This window comes from Bos mutus, chromosome 17, assembly GCF_027580195.1.
Source record: "Bos mutus isolate GX-2022 chromosome 17, NWIPB_WYAK_1.1, whole genome shotgun sequence".
Taxonomy (NCBI): domain Eukaryota; kingdom Metazoa; phylum Chordata; class Mammalia; order Artiodactyla; family Bovidae; genus Bos; species Bos mutus.
In genome coordinates this window covers 71,958,086-71,979,015 of record NC_091633.1, presented here as the reverse complement: position 1 = coordinate 71,979,015, position 20,930 = coordinate 71,958,086, and the positions used below count along the sequence as shown (strand labels likewise).

The following is a 20,930-nucleotide window of genomic DNA, read 5'->3' as shown; positions in this document are numbered from 1 at the left end:
GTCTGTTGAACGACATTATCAGTTATAGGAGGTTTGGTTAAATATGACTGATTTAATTAAAACAGCTTGTTTTTCTGTCTCACCTCCTCTTGTGCTAAGCAGCCAGCATTTGATGAAGCAGCTTAACCAGCTCTGAGTCTGCCTCTTCCTGTGCACCTGAGGAAGAAAGGTGGACAGATGCTATGTAATCTCTCCACCACCCCCACCTCCAGTCGAAAGTAAATTCTTGTTTCCTGAAACTACCAATTATTTTAGATACCTCAGAGCCTAATGGCACATTCTAACTTTAAGAAGATATACATTAGTCCACTCTTATCCAAGGTTTTGGTTACCGTGGTCAACTACAGGCTGAAAATATTAAATAGAAGATTCCAGAAACAAAATTCATAAGTTTTAAGTTGAGCACTGTTCTGGTTGTGTGATGGTATTGTCCTGCCTGCTCCAGCTTGAAATGGGACTCACCCCTCTGCCCAATGTGTCTCAGCCATTCGTCACTCAGCAGCTCTCTTGGTTGTTAGGTTGATTGTTGCAGTGCTTATGTTCAAGTGACCCTTATTTTACTTCATAATGGCCCCAAGTGCAGGAGAAGTGATCCTGGCAATTCAGAAATGCCAAAGCTTTAAGTGAAAAGTGTAAATGTTCTTAAGAAAAAAACATCATATGCTGAGGTTGCTAAGATCTGTGGTAAGAATAAACCTTCCATTTGTGAAATTGTGAAAAACGAAAAAGAAATTTGTGCTAATTTTGCTGTCACACCTCAAACTGTGAAAGTTATAGCCACAGGGCATGATAACTGCTCAGTTAAGATGGAAAACACATTAAATTTGTATAGTAAGGTATTTTGGGAGAGCGAGAGTACGTTCACATAACTGTTATTACAGTATAGTTATTGTTCTGTTTTATTATCACTGTTGTTAATCTCTTACTATGCTTAATTTATCAATTAAACTTTATCATGGGTATGTATGTATGGAAATAACAGTACATACAGGTTTCAGTGCCATCTGCGGTTTTAGGGATCCACTGGAGGTCTTGGAACGCCTTCCCAGTGTAGGGAAGGCTTCTGTATATATATATAGAAACAATAGGGTTTTCCAGTCTTAGGAATTCACTCCTTTGATACCTGAAAACCAAAGAGTGTGTTGATATATTTGGGTATGATTTATTTTCAAAGGAGTTTTTTCCTGAGAAGGACCATTTGTTACGATGTTTCACTTGGGAGATGAGTGTCTATCTTTTTTCTGTATCATTTGAGTTTTATATGAGGCCTGTGTAACCCCTGTTCTTCTCCAGACATGAGCCCTTAGAAGTTATTCTCTTTCCGAAGCTTTCCTGTATGTTAGGGCTTGGCTTGTGTGCTGTGTACTCCAACCTCCCACACTTGCCCTAATAGTTGTCATTTCATTTTGTAAGTGTCTGTTAGCTTGTCTCTTTGCCAGCCTCCAGGGTAGATTCCTTACTATCATGGGCATTGTCTTATTTAATGTGGTGAACATGTGGTAAACATGTTATTGCTGGAATTGAATACTAAAACTAAGCATGTCTTTGGTCTATAACGTGGCATGACACTCCATGTGACCTATCCCAAGGTGTGACTTCGTACTGGTTTGCCTTTGTTTTTATCTTACTAGTTAATTAACTGACATTGTCCTTGGTGCCCTGTATGCACTTTAGATATTTGATGAATGAGTGAATAAGTGCAGATTTTACTAATTAGCAACTTTATTTATACCTTCATTCTGAAAGACTTTAATTTTTTTAGTCAATTGCCTCATTAGATTTCACATCAGATCAGATCAGATCAGATCAGTTGCTCAGTCACGTCTGATTCTTTGTGACCCCATGAATCGCAGCACGCCAGGCCTTCCTGTCCATCACCAACTCCCGGAGTTTGCTCAGACTCACGTCCATCGAGTCAGTCATGCCATCCAGCCATCTCATCCTCTGTCGTCCCCTTCTCCTCCTGCCCCCAGTCCCTCCCAGCATCAGAGTCTTTTCCAATGAGTCAACCCTTCGCATGAGGTGGCCAAAGTACTGGAGTTTCAGCTTTAGCATCATTCCTTCCAAAGAAATCCCAGGGCTGATCTTCTTCAGAATGGACTGGTTGGATCTCCTTGCAATCCAAGGGACTCTCAAGAGTCTTCTCCAGCACCACAGTTCAAAAGCATCAATTCTTCGGCGTTCAGCCTTCTTCACAGTCCAACTTTCACATCCATACATGCCCACAGGAAAAACCATAGCCTTAACTAGACGAACCTTTGTTGGCAAAGTAATGTCTCTGCTTTTCAATATGCTATCTAGGTTGGTCATAACTTTCCTTCCAAGGAGTAAGCATCATTTAATTTCATTGCTGCAGTCACCATCTGCAGTGATTTTGGAGCCCAGAAAAATAAAGTCTGACACTGTTTCCACTGTTTCCCCATCTATTTCCCATGAAGTGATGGGACCGGATGCCATGATCTTCGTTTTCTGAATGTTGAGCTTTAAGCCAACTTTTTCACTCTCCACTTTCACTTTCATCAAGAGGCTTTTTAGTTCCTCTTCACTTTCTGCCATAAAGGTGGTGTCATCTGCATATCTGAGGTTATTGATATTTCTCTGGGTAATCTTGATTCCAGCTTGTGTTTCTTCCAGTCCAGCATTTCTCATAGTAGAAATATAAACTCACCATGTATACTTTGGGTATGGATGGCTAAAACAAATTTCTGTTATTTTTATTGCTGGATTTTATTTGTAGCTCTCTTCTCCTCATCCAAAGTCATTCAACTTCTTGTGAGCATGCACACTTGAAAAGATAAGAATGTGTCTACATTCAGTAGACACAAACTGGCTGAATGATAGGAAGATTGGTCAAATCTCTCTTGTCTGCAAGTACTGTTTTAAAAATATGTTATTGCTGGAATTGAATACTAAAACTAAGCATGTCTTTGATCTATAATGTGGCATTACACTCCATGTGACCTATCCCAGGGTGTGACTTCATACTGGTTTGCCTTTGTTTTTATCTTATTAGTTAATTAACATCAGCTAATAAGCTACTATTATACCTTGGTGGCTCTGATGGTAATGTATCTGCCTGCCATGCAGGAGACTCAGTTTGATCCCTGGGTCAGGAAGATCCCCTGGAAAAGGGAATGGCTATCCACTCCAGTATTTTTTCTGAAGAATTCCATGGACAGGGGAGCCTGGTGGGCTATACTCCATTGGGTTGAAAAGTTGGACACAACTGAGCAACTAACTTATATTAATTATCTTACCAGTAGCCAGTAAGGCCAAGATAATTATGTGATAAAAGGTTTGGATCAATGAGTAATTATAATTGAAGCTGAGTGTAATTACGGGATTTTGAGGTGTTCAGTGTAATTCCATTTAACTTCCATCTTGAAACTAGAGCACTAGGAAGGATTATTGACAAAAGGAAAAGAGACATAAAGATGCAGTTGACTCACGTTTGAGCTGTGTGGAGATGGTTATGGTGGGAAACCTGGATGGCTCTGCTCACCCCAGCATCCCTCTTCTCACATGCTCTTTTTGTGCCACACTCCCCGTAGTACTTTGCTACTTAAGGTCTCCATCCAGTAGCCTCTGCTCTTCTCTCTGTGTGAGATTCTCTTGCTCCTCTCCATCCAGGTAACACTTATCTGTGATTAGAACTCAGCTAAGTACAGTAGCTGCAGGGTGCCTTTTCTGACCCCGAGTCTGATTTAGATGCTCTCCTGTTCTCCTAGCGTCTTCCCTCTGGCACTTTCTACTTTGTTCTGTAATCCTTGGATTGTCAGACCTTTCTGCTAGTCTCCTTAAGGGCAGAGAAGATCTTTCAGTGCTTTGTTGAATTTGACTTCTCTAACTATTTTTGTAGTGGTAGTGCTAAAAACCCACTAAAACTGGGCCTTTTGTAAACTATACGTAAGAATTCTGCATCGTATCTGGTGTACAGTATGTCTAATAAAAAATGGCTGTTGTTTATACTTTCTATTCCCTGTTTTATTCAAGCTTTAACACGTCTTAAAATCACATAACTTTAGATGGTTTTGTAAACCAGACTCCTTAGATTTGAATCCTGGCATTGCCACTAGTGGTGACTTTAGACTGCTTATTCATCTTTACCTTGGTTTCCCCAGCTATACATTTTAAGGGTAGAAATTACAATAACATGAACCTCATAAGATATTGATTAGAGAAGGCAATGGCAGCCCACTCCAGTACTCTTGCCTGGAAAATCCCATGGACAGAGGAGCCTGGTAGGCTGTAGTCCATGGGGTCGCTAAGAGTTGGACGTGAGTTAGCAGCAGCAGCAGCATAAGACGTTGATAAGGTCTAAGTGAAATTATACATGTGGATGGAGCTCCCGCATAACATCTTCCCGAAAAACCACTGACTTCCTCCTGCTTACTTAAGAACCCATGGAATTCATAGAATTGCAGAGTGGTTTCAACTGCTCAGAGTGTACTGTGGACTTTGTCAGTTTTCCACATTGATCTGGAGGAATTTCAGAGAGTGATGTGCCACATCTGGAGCCTAACAGGTTATGTCTCATCATAACCCATGCTTCAGCTTACAGGGCACAGTGAGCTTATCTCTGGGATGCTGTCCTCACTGTGGCTGGGTTGGCCCCTTTTCTTACAGTTTCTTCTAGACTTGGAGGGAATGTGAGTACCAGTAGGATCTTCAGAAGTTTTGGTGTGAACTCCACAGAAATAGGGCTTCCCAGGTGGCTCAGTGGTAAAGAATCCACCTGCCAATTCAGGAACCGTAGGAGACGCAGGTTAGATCCCTGGATTGGAAAGATCCCCTGGAGGAGGAAATGGCAACCCACTCCACTATTCTTGCTGAGATAATCCCATGGTCAGAGGAGCCTGGTGGGCTACAGTCCATAGGGTTGCAAAGAGTTGAAAATGACTAAATCGACTGAGCGCGCACAGCACAGCACAGAAAGAAGTTTGAAAGTGGTGTGGGAAATGGAACACTCAACGACTGGGTTAAGCTCCTGTGAAAATGTTTCTTGTAAGCTATTAGAAATTGCAGAAGCTGGTAGGCGCACCCTTGTGGGGAATGGGGATAGTTTAGCAGGAGGCCTAGTGTCACCTAGGTACACTATACTCATGAATTCAGTGTCAGGATATTTGAGGTGCAGAAAGGACTTTCGGCTCATCACACCTTGTTTCAGTCATTAGTGACGTGATTGCCAGTAAGGTTGGTGGAGTCCTCTTCTTTTTTCTGAAATTAGTGCCAGCAAAGTTTTACCCCAAAAAGATACTCAGTGACATTCTTATTTAGCTGGAGCGTTTCATCTAGCAGCTTATATAGCTTGTGAAAAGTGTTTACTGCATGTTTTTGAATGCATTAAAATGCATATCCATTAAAATGGATATTTTAGAACTAGAAGTGTAATTATATGTACTGAATAACTTTTAAGGTAACAAAATTCTTTTTAATTTTATGTGTGATAATATTTTCTGACATTGAAGAATGAGATGTTTTGCACTGGAAAATGTTCTGATTAAGTTAAACTTCAAATGCTCAAATGCCTTTCATGTAGCAAGTAGTTGAATATAACTCTACCTTTGCTTCATGACCCAGGACATTTCCTGTGTCTGTATAGTTTTGGTACTTTGACCCAATTTAGTTTTCTATGTGTGTTTTATTTTGTCTTGTCTTAGTGTCATACCACCATCTGCCACTTCTGCTGATGCAGTTCTTAATATAAACAACTTCCCCTTCCTACTCCATTGATAATTTGCTGCCAGTAACTTTCATTAGGTTGAGATAACACAAGCAAAATTCTGAGTGAGGGCAAAGGCATGTTGGCCTATGTCATGGCTGTTTTATTTGTGCTTCATGTTTGGGAACTCATTTTTAAGGATGGCAGTTTTTAGTTAAGTCTTCAGAAAATTGGGGCTTCACTGTAAAGGTTTTGCATAGGATGTTCAGTACATTTATTGTTGTTATCATTTAAATTTTCTCTCTCTCTCATAAACAGTCAGAATTTGCTGTGTGATGTCACGATTGTGGCCGAAGACATGGAAATTTCTGCTCATAGAGTGGTGCTGGCTGCCTGTAGTCCTTACTTTCACGCCATGTTTACAGGTATGAAATGTTTTGGTTATGGACGTTTATAAAATGTATACAGATTTGGGCTTTTCTTTCCACATTTTCTTTTTTTATATTTACTTATTTTTGGCTGCACTCAGTCTTCCTTGCTTCACGAGGGCTTTCTCTGGTTGTGGTGAGAAGGGGCTGCTCTCATTGCAGTGACGGGCATCTCATTGTGATGGCTTCTCTGGTTGCAAAGCACAGGCTCTAGGTATGCAGGCTTCGGTAGTCGCGGCACACAGGCTCAGTGGGTGCAGCTCGCAGGCTTTAAAGCATAGGCTCAGTAGTTGTGGCACATGAGCTTAGTTGCTCCATAACATGTGGAATCATCCCGCACCAGGGATCAAACCCTTGTCCTCTGCATTGACAGGCAGATTCTTACCACTGTGCCACCAGGGAAGTCCCACATTTTCTTTTCTTATTAACATTTTATTGTTATGAAATTAAGCATTGTAGTAGAAGAAAATGCTATTGTTTTGTTTTAAATTACTCTTCATCTTTGTTTTTCATTATTGTTACCATGTTGTGTACATACATGTGTACATTACATACAAGTACAATTTTATGCTCAGCCTCCCCCTTTTGCATTTATATTTGCATATATGGGCTAAGTTTGCCTCCCTGCAGTTTATAAGAGCTTTTAGCATTTTCTTATTTTGACGAAGGTAAATTGCTTTTACTGTTCTGCATTTCTTCAAAGGATTTTCACATTTGCCTCATCACTGTTTATAGTGAACAAATAAATGTTTAGTAAATGCCTTTTGATTCAGCAATATATGAAAATAGAGTGGATACTTAGTTATAAAAATACATAGAATAATTTTAGTATTTTGGACAAAAAAAAGTAGTTTACTAATGCCACACTAGAAGCCGTTAAATTCATTTTTCTGTCTTTAAACTCTTTAAAAAAATACAGTTGATGTACAATATTTTGTTTTAAGAGCACTGTTTAATGATTTGGCATTTGCATGCTTTATGAAATGGTTAGATGATCACTATATGAGTCCTTTAGCCACGTATCCCCACATAGAATCACTATAGTATCACTGTCTTTATGTTGTGTATTACATCCCCATGACTTTATTCTTTTCATAATTACAGGTTTGTATCACTTAACTATTCACCTAATTCTCCCCCTTTCCACCGTGCTCACCTGTGTCAATTGCCCGTTTGTTCTCTGTGTTTGTTGATTCTGTTTTCACTTTATTTTGTTTGTTTTGTTATCTTTGATTTCACATATGAAATCATGTAATGTTTGTAGTCTCTGTTTGACTTATTTCACTTAGCATGATATCCTCTAGATATATCCGTGTTGTTGAAAATGGTAAGATTTCATTCTTTTTTATGCCTATTCATATTTCATTGTATATATACCACATATTCTTTATCCTTTTATCTATCAATGGACACAGGTTGCTTTTATATGTTGGCTATTGTAAGCAGTGCTGCAATGCTGCAATAAATGTAGAGGTGCACATATTTTTCCAGTTACTGTTTTTGTTTTCTTCAGGTGTGAAGAAAGTTGAATTGGTGAATCATATGGTAGTTGTATTTTTAATTTTTTGAGGCACCTGCATACTGTTTTCCATAGTGGTTGTATTAGTTTATAGTCCTGCAAACAGTGCACAAGTGTTTTTCTTTACATCTTCACCAATATTTCTTATTTGTTAACTTCTTGAAAACAGCCATTCTGACAGGTATGATATAGATCTTATTCTGATTTTGATTTGTGTTTCCCTGGTTATTAGTGATGCTGACTACCTTTTCATATGCCTGTTGGCCATCTGTATGTCTTCTTTGGAGCAATGTCTATACAAGTACTCTGGCCATTTTTATTTTTGATGTTCAGTTGTATGAGTTTTTTGTTTATTTTGGATGGAAACTCCTTATTGGATAGTTCATTTGGAAATACTTTCTTTCACTTGTTAGGCTGCCTTCCTAGTTGTTGATAGTTTTCACTGTGCAAAAGCTTCTTAGTTTCATGTAGTCCCATGTGTTAATTTTTGCTTTTGTTGCCGTTCCCTGAGAGAGAAATCCAATAAATACTGCTTTGATCGTACTGTCTATGCTTTCTTCTAGGAATTTTATGGTTTCAGGTATTATATTAAGTCTTTAATCCATTTTGAGTTTATTTTTGTGCATGATATTAGAAAGCAATCCAGTTGGATTCTTTTGCATGTAGCTGTCCACTTTTCCCAGCATCATTTATTGAAGAGACTGTCTACTCCCCATTGCCTTTTTTGTTGGAGATTAATTGACCATTTAAGTTTTGATTTATTTCTGTACTCTCTATTTAGTTATATTGACCCATGTATTTTTCTTTTTTGTACTAATGCTAGACTATTTTGATTACTGTACCTTTGTAATATAAATTAAAGTCACGGAACATGATACCTCCCTCTTTGTTCTCCTTTCTTAAGATTGTTTTGGCTGTTTGGGATGTTTTCAGACAAATTTTAGAATTATTTGTTCTAGTTCTGTGAAAAGTATCATGGGTATTTTGATAGGGATTGCATTGAATCTATAGATTACCTTTAGGATTTATGATCATTTTAACTGTATTAATTCTTCCAACCCATAAGCATAGTATTCTTTCCATTTGCTTTTGTTGTCTTTAGTTTCTTTCATCCATGTCTTATAGCTTTCAAAGTACAAGTTTTTTTGCCTCTTTGGTTGTATTTATTCCAAGGTATTTTATTCTTTTGGATGAAATTGTAAATGTGATCAATTTCTCTTTCTGATGGTTTGTTATTAGTGTATAGAAACACAGCATGTTTCTGAATATTACGTTTTTATTCTAGATCTTTACTGAGTTTATGTATTAAATTAATTCTGATAGTTTTGGGTAGCATTATAAGGATTTTCTATATATGGTCATGTCCTCTGCAAACATTGACAGTTTTACTTCTTCTTTTCCAATTTAGATTCCTTTTATTTATTTTTCTTCTCTGTTTGCTGTGGGTAGAACTTCCAAAACTATGTTGGATAAAAGTGGCAAGAGTGGACATCATTGTCTTGTTCCTGATTTTAGAAGAAATGCTCTCAGCTTTTCACCATTGAGTATGATAACTGTGGGCTTGTCATATATGGCCTTATTATATTGAGGTAGGTTCACAATATATATATTGTGCTCACTTTCTAGAGAGTTTTTTTTTTTTATCATAAATGGATATTGAATTTTATGAATAGCTTTTTGTGCATCTATTGATATGATCATATCATTTTTATTCTTCAGTGTGTTAAAGTGGTATATCTCATTGATTGGTTTGTGGAGTATTAAATCATCTTTAATCATATATCTCTAGGATAAAGTCTACTCGATATGGTATATGATTCTTTTGGTGCATTGTTGATTTCAGTTTACTAATATTTTGAGAGTTTTTGCACCTGTGTTCGTCAATGGTACTGGCCTGTAATTTTATTTTTGGGGTGGTGTTTTTGCCTGTTTTGGTAGCGTGATGCCGATCTTACAGAATGCATTCCAAAGTGTTCCTTTGTCTTCAGTTTTTTGGCATAGCGTGAGTTGGTATTAACTCTTTAAATGTTTGATAGAATATCACCTATTGGTGTTGGATTTTTCTTTGTTGGTAATTTTCACAATTATTGGTTCAGTTTCATTACTGGTAACCAGTCTTCATATTTTATGTGTCTTCCTGATTGTCTTTGGAGATTGTATATTGCTTGGAATACATCTATTTTAAATTGCCCATTTTGTTGATGTATACTTGTTCACAGTAATCTCTAAGGATCTTTTGTATTTTTGTGGTTTCACCTGTAATTTCTCAGTTGTTTATTTGGGCCCTGTCTTTATGAGTCTAGCTAAATAGTTATTAATTTTGTGTATCTTTTCAAAGAACTAGCTCTTTCATTGATCTTTCTGGTTTTTAGTCTTTATTTTTGCTCTGATATTAATTATTTCTTTCCTTCTACTAACTTTAGGTTTTGTTTATTTTAATTTTTCCGGTTCCTTTGGGTATAAGGTTAGATTGCTTTGAGATTTTTCTTATTTCATGAAGTAGGCTTGTATGACTGTAAACTTTCCTCTTAGAACTGCTTTTGCTGTGTTCCATAGACTTTGGATTATTGTATCATGTTTGGATTGTGTTTCATTTTAATTTGTCTCCAGATTTTTATTTCCTTTTGATTTCTTCAGTGTCCTGTTGGTTGTTCAGTGGCATATTGTTTAGGCTGCATGTGTTTGTGCTTTTTCATTTTTTTTCTTATTGATTTTTCTTCTCATACTACTGATATGATTTCTGTCATCTCAAATTTATTCAGATTTGTTTTGTGGCAACATATCCTGGAGAATGTTCTTTGTGCACTTGAATGTGTATTCTGCTGCTTTTTGCTTATGTTCTGATTGAACCCAGGTCTCTTGTGTTCACCATCGGAGCTACCAGGGAAGCCCGTATTCTGTATATACATAGAAAATTTATCTAGTTAAATGTGTTATTTAAGGCTAGTGTTTCCTTATTGATATTTTTTCCAGATGATCTGTCTGCAGATATAAATGGGGTGTTAAAAGTCCCCTACTATTATTGTAATCCTGTTGGCTTAATTTATTTATGTACTCCTGTGTTGGGTTTCCCAGGTGGCACTAGTGGTAAAGAAGCCAGTGCAGGAGACATTAGAGATGCACATTCAATCCCTGGGTTGGGAAGATCCCCTGGAGAAGGGCATGGCAACCCATTCCAGTATTCTTACCTGGAGAATCCCATGAAGCAAGGAGCTTGGTGGGCTACTGAGTCAAACATGACTGAAGTGAGTTAGCATGCAGGCATGCATGTTGGGTGTGTATACATTTACAGTTGTTATATCTTCTTGGATTGATCCCTTGATCGTTAGGTAATGCCTGTCTTTGTCTCTTGATAACATCTTTGTTTTAAAGTCTGTCCTGTCTGATATACATCTGCCACCCCAGCTTTCTTTTCATTTGGATTTATGTGGAATATTTTTTCCATCTCTTCACTGTTAGTCTGGGTGTATCTTTAGATCTGAAGTAAGTCTCTTGTAGGTTGCATATATGTGTGGTAAGTTGCTTTAGTTGTGTCTAACTCTGTATGACCCTGTGGACTGTAGACTTCTTGGCTCCTCTGTCCATGGGGATTCTCCAGGCCAGAATACTGGAGTAGGTTACCATGTCCTCCCACAGGGGATCTTCCTGACCCAGGGATTGGACCCACGTCTCTTATGTCTCCTTCATTGGCAGGCAGGTTCTTTACCACTAGCATCACCTGGGAAACATACAGATAGGTTTTATTTTTTTAAATCTATTCAGCCATTCTGTCTTTTGATTGGAGCAGTTTGTTTATTTTCATTTAAACTATTGATGTATATGTAGTTCTTGCCATTTTGTTAATTGTTTTCTGGTCATTTTTATGGTTTTCTTTTGTTCCTTTTTCTTTAATATTCCTATTAAAATATCATGTAATTTAATTAATTTTAAAAGATTTATTTATTTGTTTCGGCTGTTTGGTCTTTTCTGCTGTGTGTACTTTTCTCTCGTTGCAGCGAGTGAGGTCTGCTCTTAATTTTTGTGAGAGGTCTTCTCGTTGCAGTGGTTTCTCTTGTTGCAGGGCACGGGCTTTAAGTCATGCAGGCTTCAGGTGTTGTGGCAAGTGGGCTTAGCAGTTGTGGCTCATGTGGGGTGGTTTTACAGCATCTGAGGTCTCTTCATGGCCGAGAGATCAAACCCGTGTCTCCTTCATTGGTAGGCAGGCTCTTTACCACTAAGCCACCAGGGAATCCCTGGTGATTCTCTTTTGTTGTTACCATAAGGTTCATATATAACAACCTGTGCGTGTATATATGTGATTATTTCAAATTGAAGATCTCTGCAGTTCTAATGCATTGTAACAGCCCTGCATTTTTATTTCTACCTCCCTTTATTTAATGTTTTTTGTCATATTTTACATCTTTTTGTTTGTATACCCCTTAACTATTTGTTGTAGCTATAAATGATTTTACTATTTTTGCCTTTTTACCTTCCTTCTAGCTTTTAAGTTGTTTATCTACTACTTTTACTATTTGTTTGCCTTTACATGTAAGAATTTTCATGTTTCTGTTTGGAGTCTGTCTTTTCCACTTAGAGAAATTCCTTGAATTCATTTCTTACAAAGCTGGTTTGGTGGTACTGAACTCTCTTAGCTTTTGCTCATTTGGAATACTCTTCCTCTTCCCCTTCAAATCTGGGTGAGAGCCTTGCAGGTAGAACATTTGTGGTGTAGATTTTATTGTTTCATCACTTGGAATATCATGGCACTCCTCCTGGCCTGCTAAAGTTCCTGCTGAAGAGTCAGCTGACAGTCTGGGGTGTTCTCTTGCTGCTTTTTAAGATTTTCTCTTTATCTTTAATTTTTGCCATTTTAATTACAACGTGTTGTGGTGTGGACCTCTTTAAGTTCCTCTTGTTTGCGATTCTTTGCTTCCTCTCACTGAATGTTTCTTTCTTTCCCTAGGTTAAGGAAGTTTCACCTGTTATTTCTTCAAGTAACTTCTCTGCCCTTTGCTGTCTTTTTCCGGTACCCCTATAATACGAATGTTAGTATGCTTGATGTTGTCCCAGAAGTCTCTTAAATATTCTCATTTTTTTCAAATTCTTTTTTTTTCCTGTTCACCTTGAATGATTTCCACTACTCTGTCTTCCATGTTGCTATTATACTTCTCTGTATCATCTAAAATACTTTTCCTTCCAGTTTTTTTTTTCTGGGTATTTTATCTTCATGTCTGTTCGGTTTATTTTTATATTTTCTAACTTTCCTAAAATTCTCACTGTGTTCATCTAATTCTTCTCCCACATTCATGGAGCATCTTAATGATCGTTAATGAGAACTCTTTATCAGGTAAGTTGCCTGCCTCCATTTCTTTTAGTTCTTTTTCTGAAGCTTTGTCTTATTCCTTTGTGTAGAGCATATTTTGCTCTCTCCTCATTTTGCCAAATTTTCTGTATTTATCAGGTAAATTGGTTATATTTCTGGATCTTGGAGAAGTGGCCTTATATGGTTGACGTCCTGTAGGGCCCAGTAGCTTGCTCCCCTCCTATTTCAGAGCTATATGTTCTTAGGGTGCCCCCTATAAGGACCGTGTAACTCCTTCTGTTGTGGTGGGAAGAGTACTATGGGCAGTCTGGTAGGCAGATTCCTGGTTTCTGGCCCGGTTGGCTGCAAGACTGTGCCCTGCATAGTGGCTGTAGTCAGGCTGGAGGTTGGGGTCAGCTTCCCATGAGACTGTCTGCATGACCCTGGTTGGGGCACAGGGCTGCTGCCAGCTTGCTGGTGTGCAGATAAGCCCCTGGAGCTAATAGTCTATCGGGTGGATCCCAAAATGGCATTGCCAGCACCAGTGTCCTTGTGGTAGAATGACATCCTCAGAATGGTTGCCACCAGCATTGGTGCCCTCAGGGTGATCTCTTGCCTCTTGGGAGCCTAAGATCAGTATGTAGGTCTAGCCCAGGCTTCTTTCAAACTGCTGCTTCTGTCCTGGGTCTCTGAGTGTATGAGATTCTGCACATCCCTGAAACAGCTGAGTCTTTCCCACAGCCCTCTTGCTGTCCTGCACGCAGGCCCTTCTGGCCTTCAAAACCAGATGTTGTAGTGGCTTGTCTTCTTGATGTAGGATTCCTGGGCTGGGGACCCTGATGTGCAGCTCGGAACCCTTGCTCTTTGGGGAGAACCTCTGTAATTGTGATTATACTCTTGTTTGTGGGTTGCTCATTCAGGTGAGTTAGATCTTGACTAGGTCTTGTCATTGTCCCTTCTACCCTTCTCATTGTGGTTCCTACTCTATGTCTTTATGTGGGAGATATCTGCTAGTTTTCAGGTCATTCTCATTTATAGTTGCTCTGTGAGTAGTTGTAATTTGATGTGTCTGTAGGAGCTGGTGAGCTCCAGGTCTTCCTACTCTGCCACCTGGCCACATCCTCCCTTAACTTCATTCTTAAGAAAACAAAATCGAAACATCCAGTATAGTACTGTTGAAGAAAATGAAGTTATTATCTTTTCCAACAATGAGCTTATAGTCTTAGATTATTGATAGAACAAACAAATGCTTGTAAATACATAGTTATAGAAGAAAGCCCAAATTTAAGTCTATTCATACTTTAGAAACTTAAATATTTCCTATGTCTAACATTTTGCTAGATACTTTAAGGGGTAATAAACAAAATTAGCACACTTTTTGTACCAGTAATTTATTAATATCATTGGAGAAATGAGTTGTACACACTTCATTTTTATGCTTTTTTGCTTTTTGTTAAAGGATGGTTTATTAGAGTGGTCAAGGTGCAAGTGTTGAACAATCCAAGCAGACTAACAGCATGGCATGTATTAATAGATGTGCACCCTTTAAATACATAATAGTTTGTGGAAGATCTGTTCAGAGCAGTAATACAGATGGTGAGGACTATGATGGACAGTGTTGAGAGATGGGGATCTGACATTTCCTGAAATGTAATGAGTACCAAGGGTTTATACACATAAAAAAAAGTGCAGAGGCAATGTGGAGAGAATAGGCTTGGTGTTTTGAGAGTAGTGAGGACTCTGGAGACCACCTCACTTTTCAGCCTGTTACATTCTTGTTGTTCCTGAACTGAGTTAAATAATCAAGAATGTAAGAAAGGGGACTTCCCTGGTGGCCCAGTGGTTAAGATCTGCCTGCCAGTTCAGGGAACATGGATTTGATCCCTGGTCTGGAAAGATTCTATATTATGCTGCAGTGACGTCTCAGCACCACAGCTCCCGAGCCCACACTCCAGGGCTCGTGTGTTGCAACTGCTGAGCCCGTGCATTGTAACTACTGAAGCCCACACACCTAGAGCCTGTGCTCTGCAACAAGAGGAGCCAGGACAACAAGAAGCCCATTGCAACAAAGACCCAGCTCAGACAAAATAAATAAATAAATAAATAAAATTAATTAATTATAAAAAAGACAAATGTAGGAAAAACAGTAGAGGGGTTGTGAGCCATATTGGCCAAGTGATTTGGGGATGGTGCCTTTAACTGAGGCTGATTAGAAAAGTTATAGAGGGACTAGTCACATTTTTATGTCCTAATTTCACTTCAATGACTGTCTTATTTATTACTCCTGGAGACTTTTTCCAAACAGAATTTCTAGGTTTGTAAAAGCAGTATTTGATCTGCTTTGTGTTGGCCTAATTTAGGAGTTCCCTAGTAAAGTGCCTTCTTTCAAGTCTTTGTTAGAATTACTGAATCTGGGATCATTAGTCTCTTCTTCAGTTTTGGCCTCAGTTTTCCCTTTTGGAAAATGAGCATAATAATGTTACTTCCTAGGATTCTTATAAAGATTATATGAGATCATGTATGTTTGTCCTTTATTTGACACATAGAAAATGTTCAATTAATATTGGCATTTTCGTGGTTATCATTATTATTTTTTACCCTCAATTCCTAAAGGTTGTTGTAAGGGTAAAAGATTGAAAATGTCTTAAAGTAGACTTCTTTTGATAAAGATTTTATTTTCCAGTTACAAAATGTAATGATTAATTTAAAATTACAAGATCAGAGTTGGTTTCCTTTCCCTTCAAAAGATAACACTTAAGAGTCTCGAAACTCCCTGAGCCTTTGACATCCAGAGACATGGATGTTGGTGATAGGAGATCTCATTATGTCTCTGTTTTTCTTCCCTCTTTACTTTTTAATCTAAACTACATTTCAGCTTCCCTCATTTCTTTCTTTCTTTCATCCTTCCTTTTTTTTTTTTTTAACCTAATGATTCTCACCTCTTCATATTTTAGTTGACATGCAATTTTTGAATTATGCGTAACGATGGGGATGGGACCCTGAAGATGTTTTGATTCTATAAGTATTCCTAATGTCTCAGTTAACTGGTAGCTGGGTACTTCTTGCAGTTCAGCCTGTTTCTGCCTGAGAATACTTGGTCAAATCTTAGATTGCTATGCCACAGTGCAAAATGGGAATATTATGTTAATTTCTGGCACATATAAAATATGAATTGAGTACCTTGATTGTGACTTTTACAATTTTATTGAGGCATATTTTACATTGTAATTTTCAGTGATTTTTAATAAATTTACTCAGTAGTACTGCCATCACCATAAATCAACTTTATAGCATTTTAGTCCCTATGTATTATTTTTGAGACTCATCCATATTGTAGTATATATCATCAGATTGTTCCTCTTTATTGCTAAGTAGATTCCATTGTATGAAAACAGCAAATTTTGACTATATATTTACCAGCTGATGGACATTTAGATTGTTTCCAGTTTCTAGCAATTATGGCTAATGCTTCTATGAACATTCACATGTAGTTCTTTGTGTGGACACAAATTTTTATTTCTCATGGTGATAGATACATATGTGTGGAATGTCTGGTTATGTGGTAAATTTATATTTAACTTCTTAAAAATTGCTATATTATTTCCCCAAGTGACTGCATCATTTTATATTCCTACATTATGTATAAGTGTTTCCATTTTTCCACTTCCTTACCAACATTTGTTACTTTTTTTTTTTTTTTTTCCAGTTGTGGTCATTCTAATGGATGTGAAGTGGCATCTCTTATAGTTTCATTTGCACTTCCCTGATGACTAATGATGTTGAGCATCTTTTCATGTACTTGGTAGGCTAGAATTTTATGGTTCTTTGGTAGTAGATATTATTTACCTTTCTGGCAATCTTTGTTTATTTTCTTCTTTTGAATCCACTAAATAGCAGTTTGGCAAAGATTAGGTAAAATAAGACATGGAGATTTGGTCTGGGGGGTTTAGTGTACATGTATTTAAGATTTGCTAGACTATGAACCCATTGTTTGTCTGTTTTCCTGTCTGAAGTCCTACTGTATTTATATTATCTTTCATAAAAAATATGAGGAGGCCCACAAGTAGACCTTGGCGTGCTTCCATGCTATTACGTGCTGTGATGTTTGAGTCCTCTGGCTCAGTGATCAGCTATACACAAACGTGTCTGCAGTGGCACAGGGCTACCTTGTACTCCTCTTGTTCCTTGTGATTTGCCTATTTAGAAATGGGGACTCTGCAGATACTCTTTTTGGCCCTTGTTTTTCATCTCCCTTAAACTCAGAAAAATTTTCATTCAAATTATATCACCTAAAAAAGAATTCTATTACTCTTCTTAGTTCCAAGTTTTCTGGTAGAAGAAGGGAAGTGAAAAGTAATTTTGTGATGTATCACCGGTTTTTCTTTTGTGAAGTTTAGATTAAGGCCAGGTTGTTTAACTGTTACTTGAAAAAGAATATATCAAATTGATTTCTTGTGTTTTTATTCATTTATCTATCTTTTTTTACTTGTTTTGTTTTGGTTGATGGTGGCATGTGGGATCTTTGTTCCATGACCAGGGATCAAACCCATGCCCACTGTAGTGAAAGTGTGAAGTCCTAACCGCTAGACCACCAGGGAAATCCTGGGTTTTTGTGTTTTAAAATTACTTGCTTGTGTACAGATGTGACATTTAGAATGCCCTTTTCCTTAACACATATATTTGAGGCTTCTTTTGTGCCACAGGCTAAAATATCTGAAATCTAGTGGGAAATAGGAAATTATTTTCATTCTTTTTGGGGAGTGCTTTTTGATCATTTTCTTTTGTCACATTGAACATCATTTAGTAAGGTAAATTAGAATAGGAAGAGAGATTATCATTTGTGTAAGATGTGAGTTTTTTTAAAAGTTGCAAGCATGTTATATTTGTCTTAAGATTTGTGCTTTCCTTCATCAAGGAGTACTCATTGAGCACCTTCTGTGTGCTGGGTGTTATCCTAGTCTTTCAGAAAGGAAGAAAGGTTAGACAGAGAGGAAACAAGGTTTCTTATATTGCTGACTGCTGTAAAGAACATTAAATAGGGTATTGCACATAAAGTGCATATGTCTTTAGTCTGCATATGACAGAGAACTCCCCTTAAGGTGGTTTAAATAGCAAGGAAATACATTCTTTCATAACTAGAAAGTGAGCTGGTCACCAAGGATCCTCATCTGTCTGTGTTATCACCAAGCTGTACTCACTAAAAATTTTATCCTTTAATTGCTTCCCCCATGAATGCAAGATGCCTACTAGAGTGGACTAATATCTCAAGGAAGGAAAAGGGTTATCTCTTTCCTGTTTTCTTTTAGGAAGTAGGAGACCTGTTCCAGAAGTTATTCAAACTAGAGCCAAATTGGCAGGGAAATGCAGGTACCATGTTTGCCTTAGATTAGTTATAGAATTGGGGAATTTTGTATCATACCACCATAGCCAGTGCCTGGCAGGGCCATTCGGGTCATCTTGCCAGAAGGAAGATACCAATATGTTGGTAGTGTCTTTGTAACCTAAAAGCTAAAGAGCAATAATGATTGGAGGGGTTGACACATGTAACTTGAAGAGTAATGGAATACATTTTATTTATTAAATGTGGCTGTAATTTGTCATTCAAGTCTTAGTGTTTCAGCATAGTATAAAGTCTGTATTATACTTTTACTATTTTTTCAGTTTTTGTGTGCTAGGTAGTAACTAAAGTTAGAATCATATGCACTTTTTATTGATCCTAGGATTTGCCCTCTTATATCTATTCACTTCTTAGAACTTCAGAATGGGTAAACACAGTTATCAGTTTGTTCTGGGCTTCAAGAGTCCCGATTATGGTCCTTGAGATGGAAATGTTTACGTCCATATGTGTGTCCGTAAACGTTTACAATTTGGAGGTCTTCATTTCTTTTCTCAAGAAAAGTACAGTGTTCACTAGTCAAAGTGCTTAGCTCAACCTGTATAGTAACTTTTCAGTAAATGTTTGATGCCTGAAATCCTTCAAAGCTAGAACACAATAACTTAAGTGTTACTGGGTTGGCCAAAAACTTCCTTTGGTTTTTAAGTAAAAATACTGGATTGGCTAAAAAGTTGGTTTGGATTTTTCTGTTAAGATTTTATGGAAAAGCCTGAATGAACTTTCTGGCCAACCTAATAAAACACACATTTCTCATTTTTACCGAGAACTTTATGAACAATGTCATCACTGTTTTGTTCCATTGCTGTTGTTCAGTCGCTCAGTTGTGTCCTACTCTTTGTAACCCTGTGGACTGCAGCACACTGGGGTTTGCTGACCTTTACCATCTCCTGGAATGTGCTCAAACTTGTATCTGTTGAGTTGGTGATGCCATCCAGCCGTCTCATTCTCTGCTGTCCCCTTCTTCTGCCTTCAATCTTTCCCAGCATCAGGGTCTTTTCTAATGAGTCAGCTGTTCGCATCAGGTGGCCAAAGTATTGGAGCTTCAGCATCAGTTCTTCCAGTGTATATTCAGAGTTGATTTCCTTTAGGATTGACTGGTTTGATCTTGCTGTCCAATGGACTCTCAAGATTCTTCTCCAGTACCACAGTTCAAAGACACTCAGCTTTTTTTATTGTCTGGTTCTCATGTCCATATAAGACTATTGGAAAAACGATGCTTTTGACTAGATGGACCTTTGTAGGCAAAGTAATTTCTCTGCTTTTGAATATGCTATGTAGGTTTGGCATTGCTTTTCTTTCAAAGGAGCAAGCGTCTTTTAATTTCAAGGCTGTGGTCACCATCTGCAGTGATTTTGGAGCCCAAGAAAATAAAGTCTCTCACTGTTTCCATTGTTTCCCCATCTATTTGCCATGAAGTGATGGGACCGGATGCCATGAACTTAGTTTTCTGAATGTTGAGTTTTAAGCCAGCTTTCTCACTCTTCTCTTTCACTTTCATCAGGAAGCTCTTCAGTTCCTCTTGTTTTCTGCCATGAGGGTGGTGTCATCTGTATATTTGAGGTTATTGATATTTCTCCCTGCAATCTTGATTCCAGCTGTGCTTCATTCAGTCTGGCATTTCATATGATGTACTCTGCATATAAGTTAAATAAGCAGGGTGACAATTACAGCCTTGATATACTCCTTTCCCAATTTTGAACCAGTCTGTTCATGTCTGGTTCTAACTGTTGCTTCTTGACCTGCATACAGGTTTCTCAGGAGACAGGTCAGGTGGTCTGGTATTCCCATGTCTTTAAGAATTTTCCACAGTTTGTTTTGGTCTGTACAGTCGAAGGCTTTAGCATAGTCAATGAAGTAGAAGTATGTTTTTCTGGAATTTTCTTGCTTTTTCTATGATCCATTGGATGTTTGTAATTTGATCTCTGGTTCCTCTGCCTTTTCTAAACCCCGTTTGTACATCTGGAAGTTCTTGGTTCAAATACTGTTGAAGCTTGAAGGATTTTGAACATTACTCTGCTAGCATATGAAATAAGTGCAATTGTGCAACAGTTTGAACATTCTTTGGCATTGCCTTTCTTTGGGATTGGAATGAAAACTGACCTTTTGCAGTCCTGTGCTCACTGCTGAGTTTTCCAAATTTGCTAGCATATTGAGTGCAAAACTTTGACAGCATCATCTTTTAGGATTTGAGATAGCTCAGCTGGAATTCCGTTACTTCCACTAGCTTTGTTTGTAGTGATGCTTCCTAAGGCCCACTTTGCATTCCAGGGTGTCTGGCTCTAAGTGAGTGTTCACACCGTCATGGTTATCTGGGCCATCAAGATCTTTTTTGTATAGTTCTTCTGTGTGTTCTTTCCACCTCTTCTTAATATCTTCTGCTTCTGTTAGGTCCATACTGTTTTTGTTCTTTATTGTGTTTACCTTTTCATGAAATGTTCTCTTGGTTGGTATTTCTAATTTTCTTAAAGAGAGCTCTAGTCTTTCCCATTCTTTTGTTTTCATCTATTTCTTTGCATTTTTTGCTTAAAAAGGCTTTCTTATCTCTCCTTGCTAGTCTCTGGAACTTTTTGTTCCATTATCCTCTGCCATTTTTCCGACAACTTCATAATTCCATCTTCAGGAAACTTTTTATCTTTTTGAGTGAA

At 37.8% G+C, this 20,930-nt stretch overlaps 1 protein-coding gene across 4 annotated transcripts in view; it reads left to right on the top strand.

Annotated features, from left to right (window-relative positions):
- The window catches only part of KLHL2 (kelch like family member 2), a 167,273-nt gene that overhangs the window by 30,749 nt on the left and 115,594 nt on the right, over window positions 1–20,930 (top strand). For 3 of the 4 annotated variants that reach the window (XM_070386694.1, XM_070386695.1, XM_070386693.1), the window contains one exon: window positions 5,981–6,087. In XM_070386694.1, coding sequence (XP_070242795.1) covers window positions 5,981–6,087 — 107 coding nt within the window. Of the gene's footprint in view, window positions 1–5,980; window positions 6,088–9,083; window positions 9,199–20,930 lie in introns of those variants that run through there. The other variant, XM_070386696.1, reaches the window with a different exon arrangement.